The 15,825-nt window shown below is 39.3% G+C and overlaps 1 protein-coding gene across 4 annotated transcripts in view; it reads right to left on the bottom strand.

The window, feature by feature from the left end:
- Window positions 1-15,825, bottom strand: part of ryr3 (ryanodine receptor 3) — a 369,427-nt gene that overhangs the window by 29,570 nt on the left and 324,032 nt on the right. For all 4 annotated transcript variants that reach the window (XM_059649213.1, XM_059649214.1, XM_059649215.1 and 1 more), the window contains 8 exons: window positions 13,543-13,647; window positions 11,595-11,676; window positions 9,763-11,072; window positions 9,601-9,650; window positions 9,336-9,504; window positions 5,514-5,600; window positions 3,565-3,741; window positions 662-792 (listed from right to left, as the gene is read on the bottom strand). In XM_059649213.1, the coding sequence (XP_059505196.1) occupies window positions 662-792; window positions 3,565-3,741; window positions 5,514-5,600; window positions 9,336-9,504; window positions 9,601-9,650; window positions 9,763-11,072; window positions 11,595-11,676; window positions 13,543-13,647 (2,111 nt within the window). The remainder of the gene's footprint in view (window positions 1-661; window positions 793-3,564; window positions 3,742-5,513; window positions 5,601-9,335; window positions 9,505-9,600; window positions 9,651-9,762; window positions 11,073-11,594; window positions 11,677-13,542; window positions 13,648-15,825) is intronic.

Genomic DNA, 15,825 nt, shown 5'->3' with positions numbered 1-15,825 from the left:
GGTCAGGAGGGAAATTCAGATGGTGCATCTTATCAAGCTGCTCTTTTCCAGTTGTTGAGTGAGGTTACTGATAGAGATCAGTCGCAGGTTACCTTTCTATTATTGTGAACATGTGCAATCCAAAGAGAGCAAAAATAAGAGGGATAATAAAATGTGAGGCTGGATGAACACAGCAGGCCAAGCAGCATCTCAGGAGCACAAAAGCTGACGTTAAGGGTCTAGGCCCGAAACGTCAGCTTTTGTGCTCCTGAGATGCTGCTTGGCCTGCTGTGTTCATCCAGCCTCACATTTTATTATCTTGGAATCTCCAGCATCTGCAGTTCCCATTATCTCTAAAAATAAGAGGGAGGTTGTTTTTAAATAATGGAAAGACTCTTCCTAATTTAGAGATTTTTTTTTAATGCTGCTTGCATGACAGCAGTGATTTCAATAAGCAGTTCAATGTTTGTAAAACTCTTTGAAACTGCCTGTGATCAAAATGTATCATATAAGTGCAAGTCATTTATTTTTAAAATGATTGTTGAACTCAAATGATTGTTGAAGGCTGTGACAAAACTAAGCTAACCTGCTTCAGAACAGCAGTCTGTGGAACTAAAAGTTGACTGTGTTTTGAGCACAGGTACAAATGCATTATTTGAGCGAAATATTTGTTTTTACATACGGTGTGTTGATGACGAGACGATCCCATTGTCCTTTAATGTCATCGTCAGACGGCTGCTCGGTGATGTACAGACCATCAAACTCCAGCTTCCGGGCAATCTCCTTTTCACGTTTGAAGACCACAAGGGGAACCTTTGAACACATTAGCCAAGAAAATCAGCTCTAGCATTCTGGGGAGTGTAAAGAAATTAATGTAACATCAATGCTTTAGTGTCAGCTTCAAACGTTACTGGTTAACCACATAACCTACGGCTGTTTACATTTGGATAGCAAAAGGCATTCTTTGGTCATCAACTGAAACTGTTGGGGTGGTTTTAATGGTGTCCATCCCATGGCAGGAAACACAGCAGCTGGGACCCACTAATTGCCAGAGGGACCTCACATTTGTCTCGCCATGGAGGCAAACCCTGATTGAGTTAGTGTTCAGGCAGAAGACAGGAAGGGCTGAAATGCGATACTGGACTCATCACTGACAAATAAACTCCACAACATTGTAGCAGCCCAGGGATTAGCTGTGGGCAACAGGCTTTTCCGAACCCTTGGAAGTCTACCCAGCAACTTCCTCGGAGGGCACTGGAGGGAAGGGGGTAATTGTTGATAGTCCTTTGTAATTAGGCACTGTTCAATGGGAAGGTGGGGTGGTTGCTGAAAGACAAACACCCCTCCCACCCCACCCTTGTCCATGATTTTCTGTCACCGCTGCTCCATAATCCACATTCCATTTGAAGTTACCTTTGTTTTGGGGAGCCATGCTGACTCTGAGCCTCTGCTGGGTGCGTTACTGGCAACGAAATGTTCCCAGCTTCTGATGGGACAACAACTCTTGGCAAAAGGGACCTATTCTGCCAGGGAACCTCAATTGCCAGAGAGGCCCAAGAGGCTGAACGGCATGTTTCTGTCAGGTCTCCCGCAATGAACTGACAGAGATACCAATCAACCTGACAAATCCTAGTCAACACTGCTGAATCAACAAATGGACTTCGCGTAATGCCTTCGTATTTGCATCGCGTATTTAGAGCATTATCAGGCATCAACTGAACCAAGCTACAGAAGAAAGCATGAGCAAGGTGACCAAAAGCTTGAGTAATGAGGTAAATTCAAGGAACATCTCAAAGGAGCAGAGAAGACAGAGACACACATGGATATGTAAAGTGATTTTGGGCAAGAGTTCCAGAATTTAGAGCCTGGAGAGCTGAAAGAGAGATTACAAATAAGGGGATGAATGAAGTGCAAATAGACAAGAACCTGGGTTTGCACAACATAGTTGCCAGAGCTGAAGAGTTTTCCAGAAAAAGAGAGAGATGAGGCCATAAGAGATTCGAATACAATGACAAGGCTTTTCATACTGAGGCACTCACAGATTGGAAGCAAAGTCAGTCAGCAAGCACAGGGGTGTTGACTGAATGGGACTGGGGTCAAAGTTTAGGGGGAGATGTGAAATTTCTGTAAGAAGACAGAATGGAGAATTACCAGGAGAGAAATTGAATAGTTAAACCTAGAAGGTTTTCAGCATCAGGTGAACTGAGGCAGGAAAAGTGACGATGATAGCTTGGTGAAGGTTGTAGGCAGCCTTTGTACTGGAGAGGATAGGGCGTTGGTAAGTCAGTTCAGGATCAAATAAACTGTTAAGGTTGTAAACAATCTGGTTCAGTTTGTGGGTGTGGGTTGGGGTCAACGGATAGGAAACAGAACATTCAACGACCAAAGATATGTCATCATACTGATGTTTAATTGGAGAAAACTTTGGTTTGTCTCCAACTGGATGATGGACAAATGAACAGTCTGCCGACGAAGGTAGTGAAGGGGTAAAGAAATGATGTGGAGAGGCAGAGCCATGTGCTGTCAGCATACAGACAGAACATGCCTTTTTAGCTTAAGTCACCTCAAAGCAACACATTTGATGTCAAATAGGAATGAACAAAGGACGGCTCCTTGATGAAAATCCAGAAGGAACAATGCCAGAGTGTAAAGAAGAATCTTTGCAGGAATAAATGAACCCTATACAATTCAATAATGGAACAAAAACAACATATTTGGATATTATCATCTTAGTACACTTGCATTTCTTTTGTATTTACACATTTTAAACAGTGACCAATTTTGCTTCAAATCATAGAATGATAGGAACTGTAGAATTAGAGAGAGATTTAGGGATCTATGCATACAAAGAATATTAAAGTGCAGCAACCAGGCTCAACAAAACAACCAAGATAACAAAGTGTGAGGCTGGATGAACGCAGCAGGCCAAGCAGCATCTTAGGAGCACAAAAGCTGACGTCTCGTGCCTAGACCCTGGGTCCGAAACGTCAGCTTTTGTGCTCCTGAGATGCTGCTTGGCCTGCTGCTGTTCATCCAGCTTCACACTTTGTTATCTCGGATTCTCCAGCATCTGCAGTTCCCATTATCTCTGACAACAAAACAACCAACCTGACTAACGGAATGCTAGTCTCGATATCGAGAGAACTAAAATATAAAGGTACAAAATCTTATTGCAATTGAACAAAGCCCTGGCTAGACGCTAGCTGGAGTACTCTGTGCTGTTCTGAACAGCACACTTTTGAAAGGGCATAATGACTTGGAAGGAGTTCGAGATCAGTGCAGATTCACCAGGCCTTCACAAATTAAATTATGAGGAGAGACTCCATACACCAGGCATGTATTCCTTAACTATAAGAGGCATATAGATTATTTAATAATTTTGAAAGGATAGATAGGAACCATGGGAGACTCTATGACAAAGAATACAAAATGATTTCAGAATAACCTGATTGTTAAAATGAGTTAATTTTATCAATAGTGAGCCTGAAAATTTGAATGGCTGCAGCACTTCAAGAAATGATGTGAAGTGCTAAGTCTCTGAGCTGCATAGACTTCTTAAAGTGGGAGAGTTTGAAAGTACTATACCTTCAATATGTAGTACCCTATGATGCAAAGCATTGAGATGATGGTATGAATAATGGCAAGGAGTGTTAGTGTTGGGGCCATGTATCCAGTAGTCTCCTGTAACACGTAGTAATCTACATTATCATCATTCCAGAAACTAAAATCTCCCTCCTCATCATCTTCTGGAGGCTCAGTCACCTGAAAGTAAAACAAAAACAATAGAACACTTCTGGAACAATATATATTATGTATTTCATGGTAAAACAAACATTTAAAACACACTTTCAACTTCCTATTTTTATTCAAGACTGACCATTTCAGAAATAAACTACAATGGATAAAAAAATAGCTCTGACCAGAACTATTGAGAAGTTCATTTTACTTTTTTCGACTTTACGCTTCATTTTGAAAATTATCAGAACTGCAATGTATTTTTCTTTGAGTTACTATTCAAATTTGATTCTGAAATTGTTAAAAGGGTTAATTTTGGATGTGGACTAGAGTTTTGACACCATGATTTGAACTTACAGCTACACTTCCCTTGGACTGAGCTGAACATTCAGTGTGTTACAAAAGCCTTTTAATTAAGAGCAGTTAACTGGCTGCTTATGAACGATTCCTGAGATCAACTGTTTTAAGCTGATAGTGCCAAATGTCTGTAAGTTTCAATTCATAAAAACATAAAGTCAAGTGTGACAAAATGGCATCTAAGATACTCATCCAAAGCCAGGAAACACTTATTCAGTCATGAACATTTTTCCACATTTCCCAAGCAATACCAAATGCATCTCCCATTGCTCTTGGAGGGGAAAGAACACAAATAGGTCTCCCATTTGTAAAATCCTCAATATCTTCTCAATAGTTACCAAACATTTAAAAGTTGTCTCTGAGACCACTACTACCCTATAGTGAAAGAAACATTTTTCTTCAGTGTTTAATGCTGATGAAATTAATATTATTCTATTGTTTTGAGCCAAGATTTCTTCCTTCCTTCAATCATATTATTTAAAGACCACCATCTCCTCTCCACTCCTTAAGCATTTTTCCTGGGTTAATGGTTAAAGACTCAATATGTACAATTCAATTAGCAATGAGTTTCACAATCATCATGAACTTGTGAAGTAGATAAATTTTGTTTCTTTTTCAACTTTTTTTTCCTCCTATGAGTCAATGATGAGGCCAGATCGATGTTTCACTTCCACTCAACATTTTATGTCTCAAATTACTCACCTGACCATGGAAAAGTATTTAAGTCCTGCATAATTCATTAAAACTTCAAGTTGAAATTTCTGCTACAATTCTGATAAACATGTAATTTAGAAAATTATCTCCACTTCTAATAATCCACATTTTAATTTTTAAAATAGAAATGTTAATTGTTATTATAAGTAGCAATTTGAAATTCTATATACTTCTTTGAATTAAGCAACGTCAAATTATGAGGAATAACTTGAATTTAGCTTATACCAATATTGGATTGGGTTCTGCATCAAACCTGGCCCCAACTGGATCTGACCCTTGACCTCCACGTGCTGCACTTCAGCCATTTTTCTGTCATACCTAGAGGTAATACACATATTTCAGAATTCTAAATTCTTGTCTCGTTTTCTTGGACTGACCCTTTGGAAGCCTAAAGATCTAATAGAAGATTTTTTTTCCTGTAGAAATTGAGAGATTTACATAGCCAATCCCAATCATCTCCCTTTAATTGGACATGAATAAACCTTTTCTGTTCTTTGTGTTTGAATTTTCACCAGAATTTGGCAAATCTCCTCACAAATACCATTTATCTTAATTGATACGAACTTCCTTAATATCTATTGCAGAGAAACTTGGTACTGCTGCACACAGTAAGGAACTGTTATCTTGTCCTCCTCTATACTTGTGTCATTGCTTGCGGTGAATAAATTAGCATGTATTACAAAATTACATTATCAAAAGGAAAATAAAGTTCACACTCTTTGCAGTACCTTGTAGAAGAGCAGAATGAAATTGATAGCAAATGCCACAAATAGAGCCAACAATCTCAGGTTGTAGAAATTCCTGGCTAAATAATTCTGAAACAAGAATGATAAATTTGTGATATACCATTATGCACTCAGAGTCTCAGGCCAATTTAACTTGATGTTTTAACGTGACTTCTATTTTATCGCATTTCAATAATTATTTTGAAGAACTTCTATCAATATTGTAAAAACATTTATACTGAAGATCAACTTCTCTACCAGCTAAATCCATTTCAAATCATGGGAGTATCTTCAGATTCTTACTGATGGACAGGAGGGGTGGTGGATAGTGGATGGATCCATATTCTACAGTTAGCAGGTGTTTGAAGATGGCTCAGCAGTTTATTCAGCTTGTCTTCAATCAGTGAAATTAAGTCTTCAATCACCATGACATTCAGCTGGCAACCTGTCACTGTCTGCAAATAAAAGGTAGTGCACATAGGAGCAGAAGTTGGCCATTCAGTCTCTTGAGCCTGTTCCATCACTTCATGAGATGATGGCCTAACTCCATATACCTGCCTTTGGCCACCATCTTTAACACCTTTGTGTTTAAACAAAACAATAAGGTCTTTAAATTGAAGGCAGTAGGGAAAAATTACAGCAAGCACAATGTGATAGATCAATGGTGTTTGCTTCAAGTTAGGATGCAGAAAGTAAGTTTTTTTTTATTTGAGGTCAAGTCTAAGGTGAGTGGAAGCTGGGCAATATTGAAAAAGTACAATCTAGGATTAACAGAAACTTATCATAGAACATAGAACATAGAACATTACAGCACAGTACAGGCCCTTCGGCCCTCGATGTTGTGCCGACCTGTCATACCGATCTCAAGCCCATCTAACTTACACTATTCCATGTACGTCCACATGCTTATCCAATGACGACTTAAATGTACCTAAATTTGGTGAATCTACTACCGTTGCAGGCAAAGCATTCCATTCCCTTACTACTCTCTGAGTAAAGAAACTACCTCTGACATCTGTCCTATATCTTTCACCCCTCAATTTAAAGCTATGCCCCCTCGTGCTCACCGTCACCATCCTAGGAAAAGGGCTCTCCCTATCCACCCTATCTAACCCCCTGATTATTTTATATGTTTCAATTAAGTCACCTCTCAATCTTCTTCTCTCTAATGAAAACAGCCTCAAGTCCCTCAGCCTTTCCTCGTAAGACCTTCCCTCCATTCCAGGCAACATCCTAGTAAATCTCCTCTGCACCCTTTCCAAAGCTTCCACATCCTTCTTATAATGCGGTGACCAGAACTGTACACAATACTCCAAGTGCGGCCGCACCAGAGTTTTGTACAGCTTCACCATAGCCTCTTGGTTCCGAAACTCGATCCCTCTATTAATAATAATATTAATAACTCCATAGGATCATGGCAGATCTTTTCATGAACTCAGCCTCACTTAGCCACCTGCTCACCATACAAACTTTCTATGTTTAGAAGAATTAAGAAAACGAAGATGTCTTAATGCTATCGTTTATAACTAGGTATTTTGAACACTCACATTTGCTCCGTCCTTTTTCCAAGCCTTTTCCTGATAAGAGTATCAAACTTGGAATTTGTTAATTCTGTAGGAACCACTGAGTACCCCACAGTCCCTAAAGACTATATTAAATCTGCTCAAGGTCTGCTCGAACTTAAAGATTAATTTCTCATCTTTTGACAATGAACACCTCAGTCCTTTGTCCTACCTAGACTACACCTCCTCCCACCCACCCTCCTGCAAAAATTCCATTCCCTATTCCCAATTCCTCCGCCTCCGCCTTGTTCTTGCAAAAAAGAGAATTCCTTCTACTTGAAGAATAAATGCAACTCAATTCAGTAGTTGTAATCAAAATCATTCTCTGGGGACATCAGCAGATTTTTACCACTATTATCTGAACAGGAGGAATGTGTAACATTGCAGAGAGGAGGAGGGGGAATGGCAGTAACTCTCATTGTTCATTTCAGGGAGGTGCCCAAACACAATTAGCTTATTGGCCATCAGGACAGATTACCTAAAGATGCTGGGAGCATGGTTCTGAGGTGGCTCAGCAAAATCTTGACAGGAGCATATTAACAATATGAGGCAGAAACTAGGCTTATGGCAGCATCGTTCCTCCTCCATTCCGGGTAAGAAACCTAGTTATCAGGTGCAAGATTTTCTCAGTGTTGCTGACACAGGTCTGGACTGGCTCCTCAACCAGTACTTGCAGTCACCCAAACCACTTTATCTGGAGGTAAAAGATGGACCGTGTATGCAGGAACACCTTGTACAAAGCTCAGGATAAGTGGAGAATTGATATACCTAATGCTGCCATCACATCCTGATGGCCCCCTTTTTGTGTGGCTGCACCAAGCTGTGCATAGCTCCTCAGTAGGCAAAGGCTAAGTGGCAGTACATACTGAGGTTTTATCTGTGCCCGGTGTTACGAAGGAGGGTGGGGCCTCAGCACTGTGGAACACTCCAAGTAGTTGGACCATTCTATATCACCTGCTCTGCGTGGAAAAATTTGCAAAGAAAAACCCCTTTGACCACAAGTCCATCAGGACAGCACATAGGTTTCATTTTCCACAGGTCTTAAGAACACTGTCCGGTGGTTCCCTGAGCAGACTGTCAATATCATTTGGTAGACTGCCTCATCACCATAACTTTACACAAGCAACAAGACATTGCTTAGCTGGTGGTAAGCAGGGCACTACCCATTAGATCCTATATGCATGTATGGTCTCTGTTTACTACCACACTTTGCCCTCAAAGAGGTTGCAGGGGATATACAGACTGTCATATAGCTCCTTCTGGAATGCGCTTTGCACAGAAGGCCTGGAGAGAGATACAGTGGTTTATAAAAATTTGAAATCAAGCAGCTCTGTGATGCAGGGCTCTGTGCTTTACGGCCTATTCCCTGGGACACACACCAAGACAAATATTGTTATCCAGGCGCAGTCAATCAACTCAGAGAAAGACATTCCTTGGTCTATTCAAAACTTGTTGGTTTTCCAGGGCAAGGAGTTGACCTCAACTGACTGATGCAGACTGGCACATTCTAAGAACAAGAAGTCTGAGCTGAGGGATGCACTAAGGCTTGGGGAAGCTGTACCCTATGTGCAGTTGACAAAGAATACCTTCTAAGGCCTTACTGATGAAGTATAATGAGAGTCTTTTCAATCATCTGACCCTCTTGTTGCCCCAATGTGTGTAACTACTTTGCAACTGCAATGTATACAACTGCAGGGAAATCAAATTCCAATTTTGATTTTCTTTATCTGCAAAGACTATGTGGAACTGCTGTGAATATGAAGTTTTTTTTGTGAATAAAGTATACATTTGCAATTTAAAATATTAACTGAATGGTCACCCCCTGTGCAGTATCAATCCGGTGAATCTGAGGTCACTGGGCAGCACGGTGGCTCAGTCGTTCACATTAACGCCTCACAGTGCTAGGGATGTGGGTTTGATTTCAGCATCGGGCAACTGTCTGTGTGAAGTTTGGACATTCTCCCTGTGTCTATGTGGGTTTCTTCCCACATCACAAAGATGTGCAGGTTAGGTAGATTTGGCCTTATGCAGGGTTATAGGGGGTGGTCTGGGTGGGATGCTCTTCGGAAATGGTGGGCTGAATGTCCTACTCCTACACTGTAGGGATTCTATAATTTACTCAACTCCAGTATTAGTACCTAGTTTCTTAATACTGCTGCATTTAATAAAGAGAAAGTGACCAAAATTTAAGCTGGAAGTAATTTTCTTTATCGTATATTAAAGTACTGAATGCACAATATAAAAGCACAGGCTAGATACATACCAGAATCTTGGTTTGATAAATTTCCAGTCCCTCCCAGAAATTTGCCAAGAATGCCTCAGGCTGCTTCTTTTTCTGTCCACGGCGTTGCTTCCTTTCCTTTTGTTCTTTTCCCTCACTTTCAGCTGGCTGTTCCTCTTTAGCTTTGTCCTTCTTCTCACCATCCTCTGTGCTATCAAGGCAAGAGCACACCAGGAATCACTTACCTGGCAATAACTGATATTTGAACTGAAATTCTTTGCATCGATATTTTGCAAGCGAAACTTACTCAGCCTTCTCAGCCTCTGCTTTATTCTCAGCTTTACTCTTTTGTTCAATCTTGAAATTCAACAGAAAGCACAAAAAAAACATTCAGGCTGCAAGTTTTCAGAAAGTTTGAATATTTTGAAGTCGAAAGCTTTTTGGTATAAGAAATACTTTTACAACTTACCTGTGCTTTCTTCTGTTGCCGCAATGCTTTCTCAATACTAGGAGAGCTGTCTGCTCCTATGATTTCTGAGACATCACCAAGTCCTCCATACAGATCGCTCGCTGTTTTGCCTCCTTTTTTTGTACCTATACCAAATGCATCTGGCATCATGTCTGCTTCATTTTTCTCACCTTGAACTACAGTCTCAAGCTCTGTAGTAACACTTGCCTCAGGAATTTCAGCTCTTTCTGACTCTGCCACATCTCCGTGAATTCCAAGTTGTGTTGGATCAGGCATACTTGCTAAAAGATCTGTAACAGTGATGTTTTTGGCACCTTCAACCAAGCCACCACCAAACATAGCACTCCATACAATCTGGAAAAGTCCTTGGACTACATTAAAAACAAAGAACACAAGGCTAGTCAACAACATCCAGAAAAAGAAGAAAAATGCCATTAGTAACTCCATGGTTGTCAATCGCTTAATTTTTTTGTAGTGCCTTCTGATATTTTTAAATGTAAAAATGCAGAAAAACTTAAACAATCTGGTTTTGAAATCATGATAAGCTGCTGCAAAAGCACTGGAGGATTCAAGAACCTCTTCATCGCTCTCCTCTTCAGTTGGCTTAGGTTCATCTTCTTCATCATCGGCTCGCTCAGCTGAATCAGGCTCAGAGATTTCAGATGCTAGTTGCATTTCAAATATGGTGTCCTCACAAAAATTCACAAAGAGTTCCATTTTTTCTGATTCCCCTCCTTCATTCACAACATCGAAGATAAACTGCCTTTTGGATTCTTTGACTTGAGGTTTCTCCCATTGCGTTCTACTCGATTCACTGATTTCAAAGTAGACCCTTTCTATGCGCTTTGCAGCACCCATAATCTCAATGCGCCCTAAATAGGGTTCAAAATATGTGAGCACACTTTGTGCTGGTTGTAAAAGGGTCGCCAGGCGGCTGTCATTCGGCATATGTTCAGATAAGTTAGTCAGTAATACAACTACGTTAAAACCAATGTCCTTGGCTGGTTCATGGAATCGATCAATAAACTCTATGTAGTTAAACATATCATTTTCATCGGCTTCAACACAAGACAGTAGAAATTCTATTTCAGGTTGTGTGTATTTCTTCTGACTCTCTAAAGCCTTCTGAAATTCCTTTTTGGACATTATTCCTTTACCATCTGGGTCATAGACTTTGAAAGTATCAGAATTGGTTATCTCTTTTAATTTCAGAAACATATCAAAGAATTTCAGAATCATTTCCACATTGCTGGAAGACTCAACCAGCGTATCCACCATTTGTTTGCCTATCGTTCCATTTACGACATTACCTACAATTGGAGAGAACAGCACAATAAATTTAAATAGACACAAACACAAAGTTTGAATGGACTAATTCCTGAAACAAAGCATTTAAAATTTGAAATCAATAAGTCAATTTATGAGAAATGTTCTATCCATTAAAAATATGAAAATTATATAATTATATTTAAAAATAAATGCACTTTTCTGAGTATTTTTTCTAGGTATAGCTCATCCACATTCAAATAATTACCCAAAATAATTTAAACTGAAAACAGAGACTATGACAAACTTGTGTACCTTCAATTTGGGTGGCAATCATTAATAGAGTAGAATGACAATTTTTATAATCCCACAGCTATTGTTTTACTTGAATGGTTACATTTAGTGTAGCATCCTAATTTGCTGTGGAACTGGATGTACTTTCAGATGTAAAACATAAGAAATGCAAAAAATTGGCAGGAAATAGTACTTACAGCAATGGCTAAACATGCTACTAGTATTGGACCAGATGCTAACTAAATCTCTAAAACGTGCAAAAAAAAATTAACCTTCTAGCAGTGACAACAGCATCACCACCATATCCTTCTGGAGATCCAACAATTGTTTCAGCAATTCAATCTGGCTGGAATCCTACAATCCAAAAGTAAACATTTTACTTTTTAATTCATCTATTTTTATGTAAAGGGAATGAAACAAGCCTTCAGCTAGTTAGTTATCTTTTGTAATGGGATTTGACACTTGGAAAGGCCGAAAGAGGAGAAGAATTGCTTAGAAGCTAAAATTTATCAAAATATTTCAAGATCATAATGTTTTAACATACAAAAACATTTAAGCACTGGATGGAGATTATGTTAAATGACTGTAAAATGCTTTCTGCAAGAGGAGTCAAAACAATCTTAGCAAAATATGAATGTAAATTCCTTCGCTGTACAAAAATATCAAATTAGGTCAAAAGGAATTTCAATGCTGTGCCATAAGGATCTCTTGCCTTGTTACCTTAAAACAACCTACAATTAGAACAGTCAACGAAACCCATGGGTTGGAGAAATAAGGACCTTCAGAGATTTAACTATCGTGGAGGTGGGGGATGGTATTAATGGGGAGTGGTGGTGATGACGGGAGGCTGGGAACGGGCTAATGGTAGAGCTAAAACTCCCCCAGATGTTTCCATTGAGCACATTTGTGACAATGTTTTCCCATGCTGTCTGGAACAGTAAACTGTTCATGGAGTAATTGTGGTGAAATATTTGCCCATGCTGCACTTCAAATGTCAACTACTCTCCAAAATCACACTTCCTCATTTCACAAAATTTACTTCAAGTCTGAATAAAATCGTCTATCTTTCGTTTAGCTGTTATTATAAGCCCTGACTCTTATTCATAAATCAGACACATTTTACAAGTGAACTCACCACTTTGTGCGTTTTGCAACCCAGTTGAAGCATTTGGAAGCGGGAAGCCAGGGAAAAAGACTTTAAGATCAACAAGAACTAACTCAACAGAATTTATGGACAAAGACTACTGTTGCATCTGGGGACTACCTCAGTACTGGGCAGCACACCAAGTTTAACTCGTCATTGACATTTTTCTGTAGCAGTTTGACACAACTGAGATACAAACTGAGTTTGACACAAGGGTGTCAACTCTCACCCAAGCCCTCACACACTTCAGTGCCTTGTTAGGCCACTTCAGAGCCAAGTTCAAGCAACACTTTCCCTCTAATCAGGACAATCCCAAGGAACTTATTTGATTGGTACAACATCTGAATCTCTCTACTATAGGGTTACATAGAAATGCTGTCAATTCCATAAAGGATAGATATTAAATTTGGCAACTGGAAAAAAATGAACAGTTATATATAGATGCTGTGACACAGCACTGATTTACTTTTATGCTGGATCCAAAACATTTGGTGTTAATCCTCACAAAATTCACTGGATTAAAAGTCCCCCTGCATTCTTAATTGTTGTCATAAATGACGAATATGATGAATTTGCAACATAACTGACAATGGTCCCTTGCTGATCTAAAGACTTTTGGATTAGATCAGACCATATTAACCAGGAACAACCAAGACTTAATTTCAGGTCCTTGCTGAATTAATCATTATCTGATGGCTTTTTATTCCATATCAGCTCACTCAAGGTTCCCTGAAATTATAATGCAGCAAGGACTCTGTTTGCACATTATACTGATGTCAAGTTTTTAAAAATAGAAATATCGTAGTCCACTTTAGTATTCAGTAACAGAATATCTGACAACACTCATCATCATCTTATCATCCCCAAATTTTAAAATAAAAACACACAAATTGTGGGCTTTGTTACAGGACAGCTCAGTGTCATGTTTCATGTATTTAACAGATGTGAGCTGAAAGAAAAAAGTTTGTATGTGCAGCACTTTTAACTCCTAGTTAAGTGGAAATCCTACAGTTACATGCAATTTTAGCCTATTTTGCAGTATTACTGTGTTTATCAGTGATGTAGTGGGAACATACCTGAGAAAGCTTCATTTGCATATTAGCAAAGACATGAAGGAACCCAACCACTGCATCCCAGAGCCTGCTGTGAGCTAGACTCTGCTGGTTACCAATGCAAGGGCCCTACACAAGCAAAATCAGATGGATATATATCAGAACAGGAGGCCGATGACAAAACTTGAAGCATTTTTGGATGTGTTACTTTATTCATTACTTTGCTTCTCGCTGATTACATTACACACCTTAAACACTGAAGAATGCAAAATAAAAATCCAGATTTTTGTAGTTATAGAAATACGCTGAACATGCGGAAGTGAAGTGCAGTGAATACATTAAAATGACAACGCAAAAGCAGACCAGTCAGTCCAAACAGGACTTGAACCTGCAGCTCTGGCTCAGAGGCATTCACCGTGCCTCAAGGCCTCCGTCCATATTATTTTTGCTATTATTTAGCATGTTAGAAAAGTTATTTGCTGGTTGGGAAACATGTCCTTAAGATGTGATAGATGTTATAGAAATGTTTCTTTTTATTTCTTTCTGTAATTCAAACAGAAGCTAACCTTAAAAACAATCTTCTTCAGAAACCAATACGTAGGTGTCAGTGTATATACCTTTAGTAAGCTTTATGGTTCACTAGTCAGCACTCTTCTTAAGAGTTCAAAGATTTTGGATTCCTGTCCTGTCCAGAGTTCTGAGAACTAAACTGAGACTAATGTTCCAGTGCAGTGGTACATTTTCTAAGGTACTAGCTTTTGGATAAGATTAAGTGAAGTTCATCATCCCTCTTGGGTGGATGTTGAAGACCTCATGACATTCATTCACTGAAGAACAAGGAGTTCTTTGCTCAAGAATAACAACACTCAAGAAGCTTGACAGCATCCAGAACAAAGTAGCCCACTTGACAGGCACTACATCCACAAGCATCCACTTCCTCCCACTACTGAGGCTCAGTATCAGCAGTGTGTATCATCCGCAAGATGCACTGCAGAAATTCACCAAAGATCCTTAGATAGCACTTATCATCTAAAAGGACAAGGGCAGCAGACACATGGGAGCACAACCAATTGCAAGCTCCAATCCAGCCCATCACCATCTTGATTTGAAAATACGTTACTGTTCCTTTACTGGCACTGGGTCAAAATCCTAGAATTTCCTCCCAATGGCACTGAGGGTCAACTTACAGTATATGGAAGCAGCTCAAGGCAGCAGCTCACTACCACCTTTCAAAGGAAACCAAGGACGGGAAAGAAATACTGCTCAACCAGTAACTCGTGAGTAAATGAGACAAAAAAAGTGCACTCCTCAGCGAAAATCACCAGAAGCGGCTTATCTGGTCCTTCTCACATGGCTGACTGTACAACCTTACGATGTAAAAATTGCTGCATCGACACCTTTCAGACAGTACAACTGTCACTTAAAAGTGCTGCATCATGCACATGGTGCTTTGAAACATCCTGAGGTCAAGAAAAGTGCCATTTACATGCAAGTGTTTCCAATGTCATGTTTCAAAACATGATTTTCTAAAGGAAATCGATCTAATTTAAACAAATCAATATTATCTTTTCTCTGTGTGAAGATGATCTTCTTGTCTTTTGTTTTAAATTTCACACACATAATCTTCTTATCTACACTCCTTTCTTCCACCCCGGTTCTTCGCTATTGCATAAAGCCTGTTTCTGTTTGCCATATCCTTTCATAACTTGAAACATGTCGATGACAAGCACCTCTGTGAACTGCAATTTTCTAATTAAAAATACAACGTTATTAAGTTTTCCTTTGTATTTGTATTTCCTACTATCAGACAGCATCCCAGCGAATCCATAACGTGTCTTCAGGTTCAGAGCACAATGCAACACATCTTAATTTAAATGAGGCCTGAAGGTTTTGCCAAGATTCACCATAAGATCCTGCCTTTCAGAGTCAATTTTTCATGTTAAAACTTAGAACTCTCTCAGATTATCTTTCACAGCCTCAGTGGACATGGACCAGCAATAACCTTTGCTTTTCCATATTGCAATTCCAACTGGAGTACATATATTGTTGTTCCACCACACCTGAATTAAGGTTTCTGAATAAGGAGTATATTAGACTCAATTCTTATCTTTGAATCAAAGAATTAAATAAATTGAACAATAATATGACCTTGATTACATAGGCAGGTACTTGAAAGCAGTAACTTTCAAGAGTTTCAAAGTAGAATTAGGCTGGGAGTTGTATTCATGGTGAACTGGGAGGCCATCCAGCCCACTGTATGATTGGCACAGATTAAATTAATCAAATAGCAAATGGTTTGGCAAGAAT

This window comes from Stegostoma tigrinum, chromosome 10, assembly GCF_030684315.1.
Source record: "Stegostoma tigrinum isolate sSteTig4 chromosome 10, sSteTig4.hap1, whole genome shotgun sequence".
Taxonomy (NCBI): Eukaryota; Metazoa; Chordata; class Chondrichthyes; order Orectolobiformes; family Stegostomatidae; genus Stegostoma; species Stegostoma tigrinum.
The sequence above is the reverse complement of the archived record's forward strand: the minus strand, read 5'-3'. Positions and strand labels throughout refer to the sequence as shown.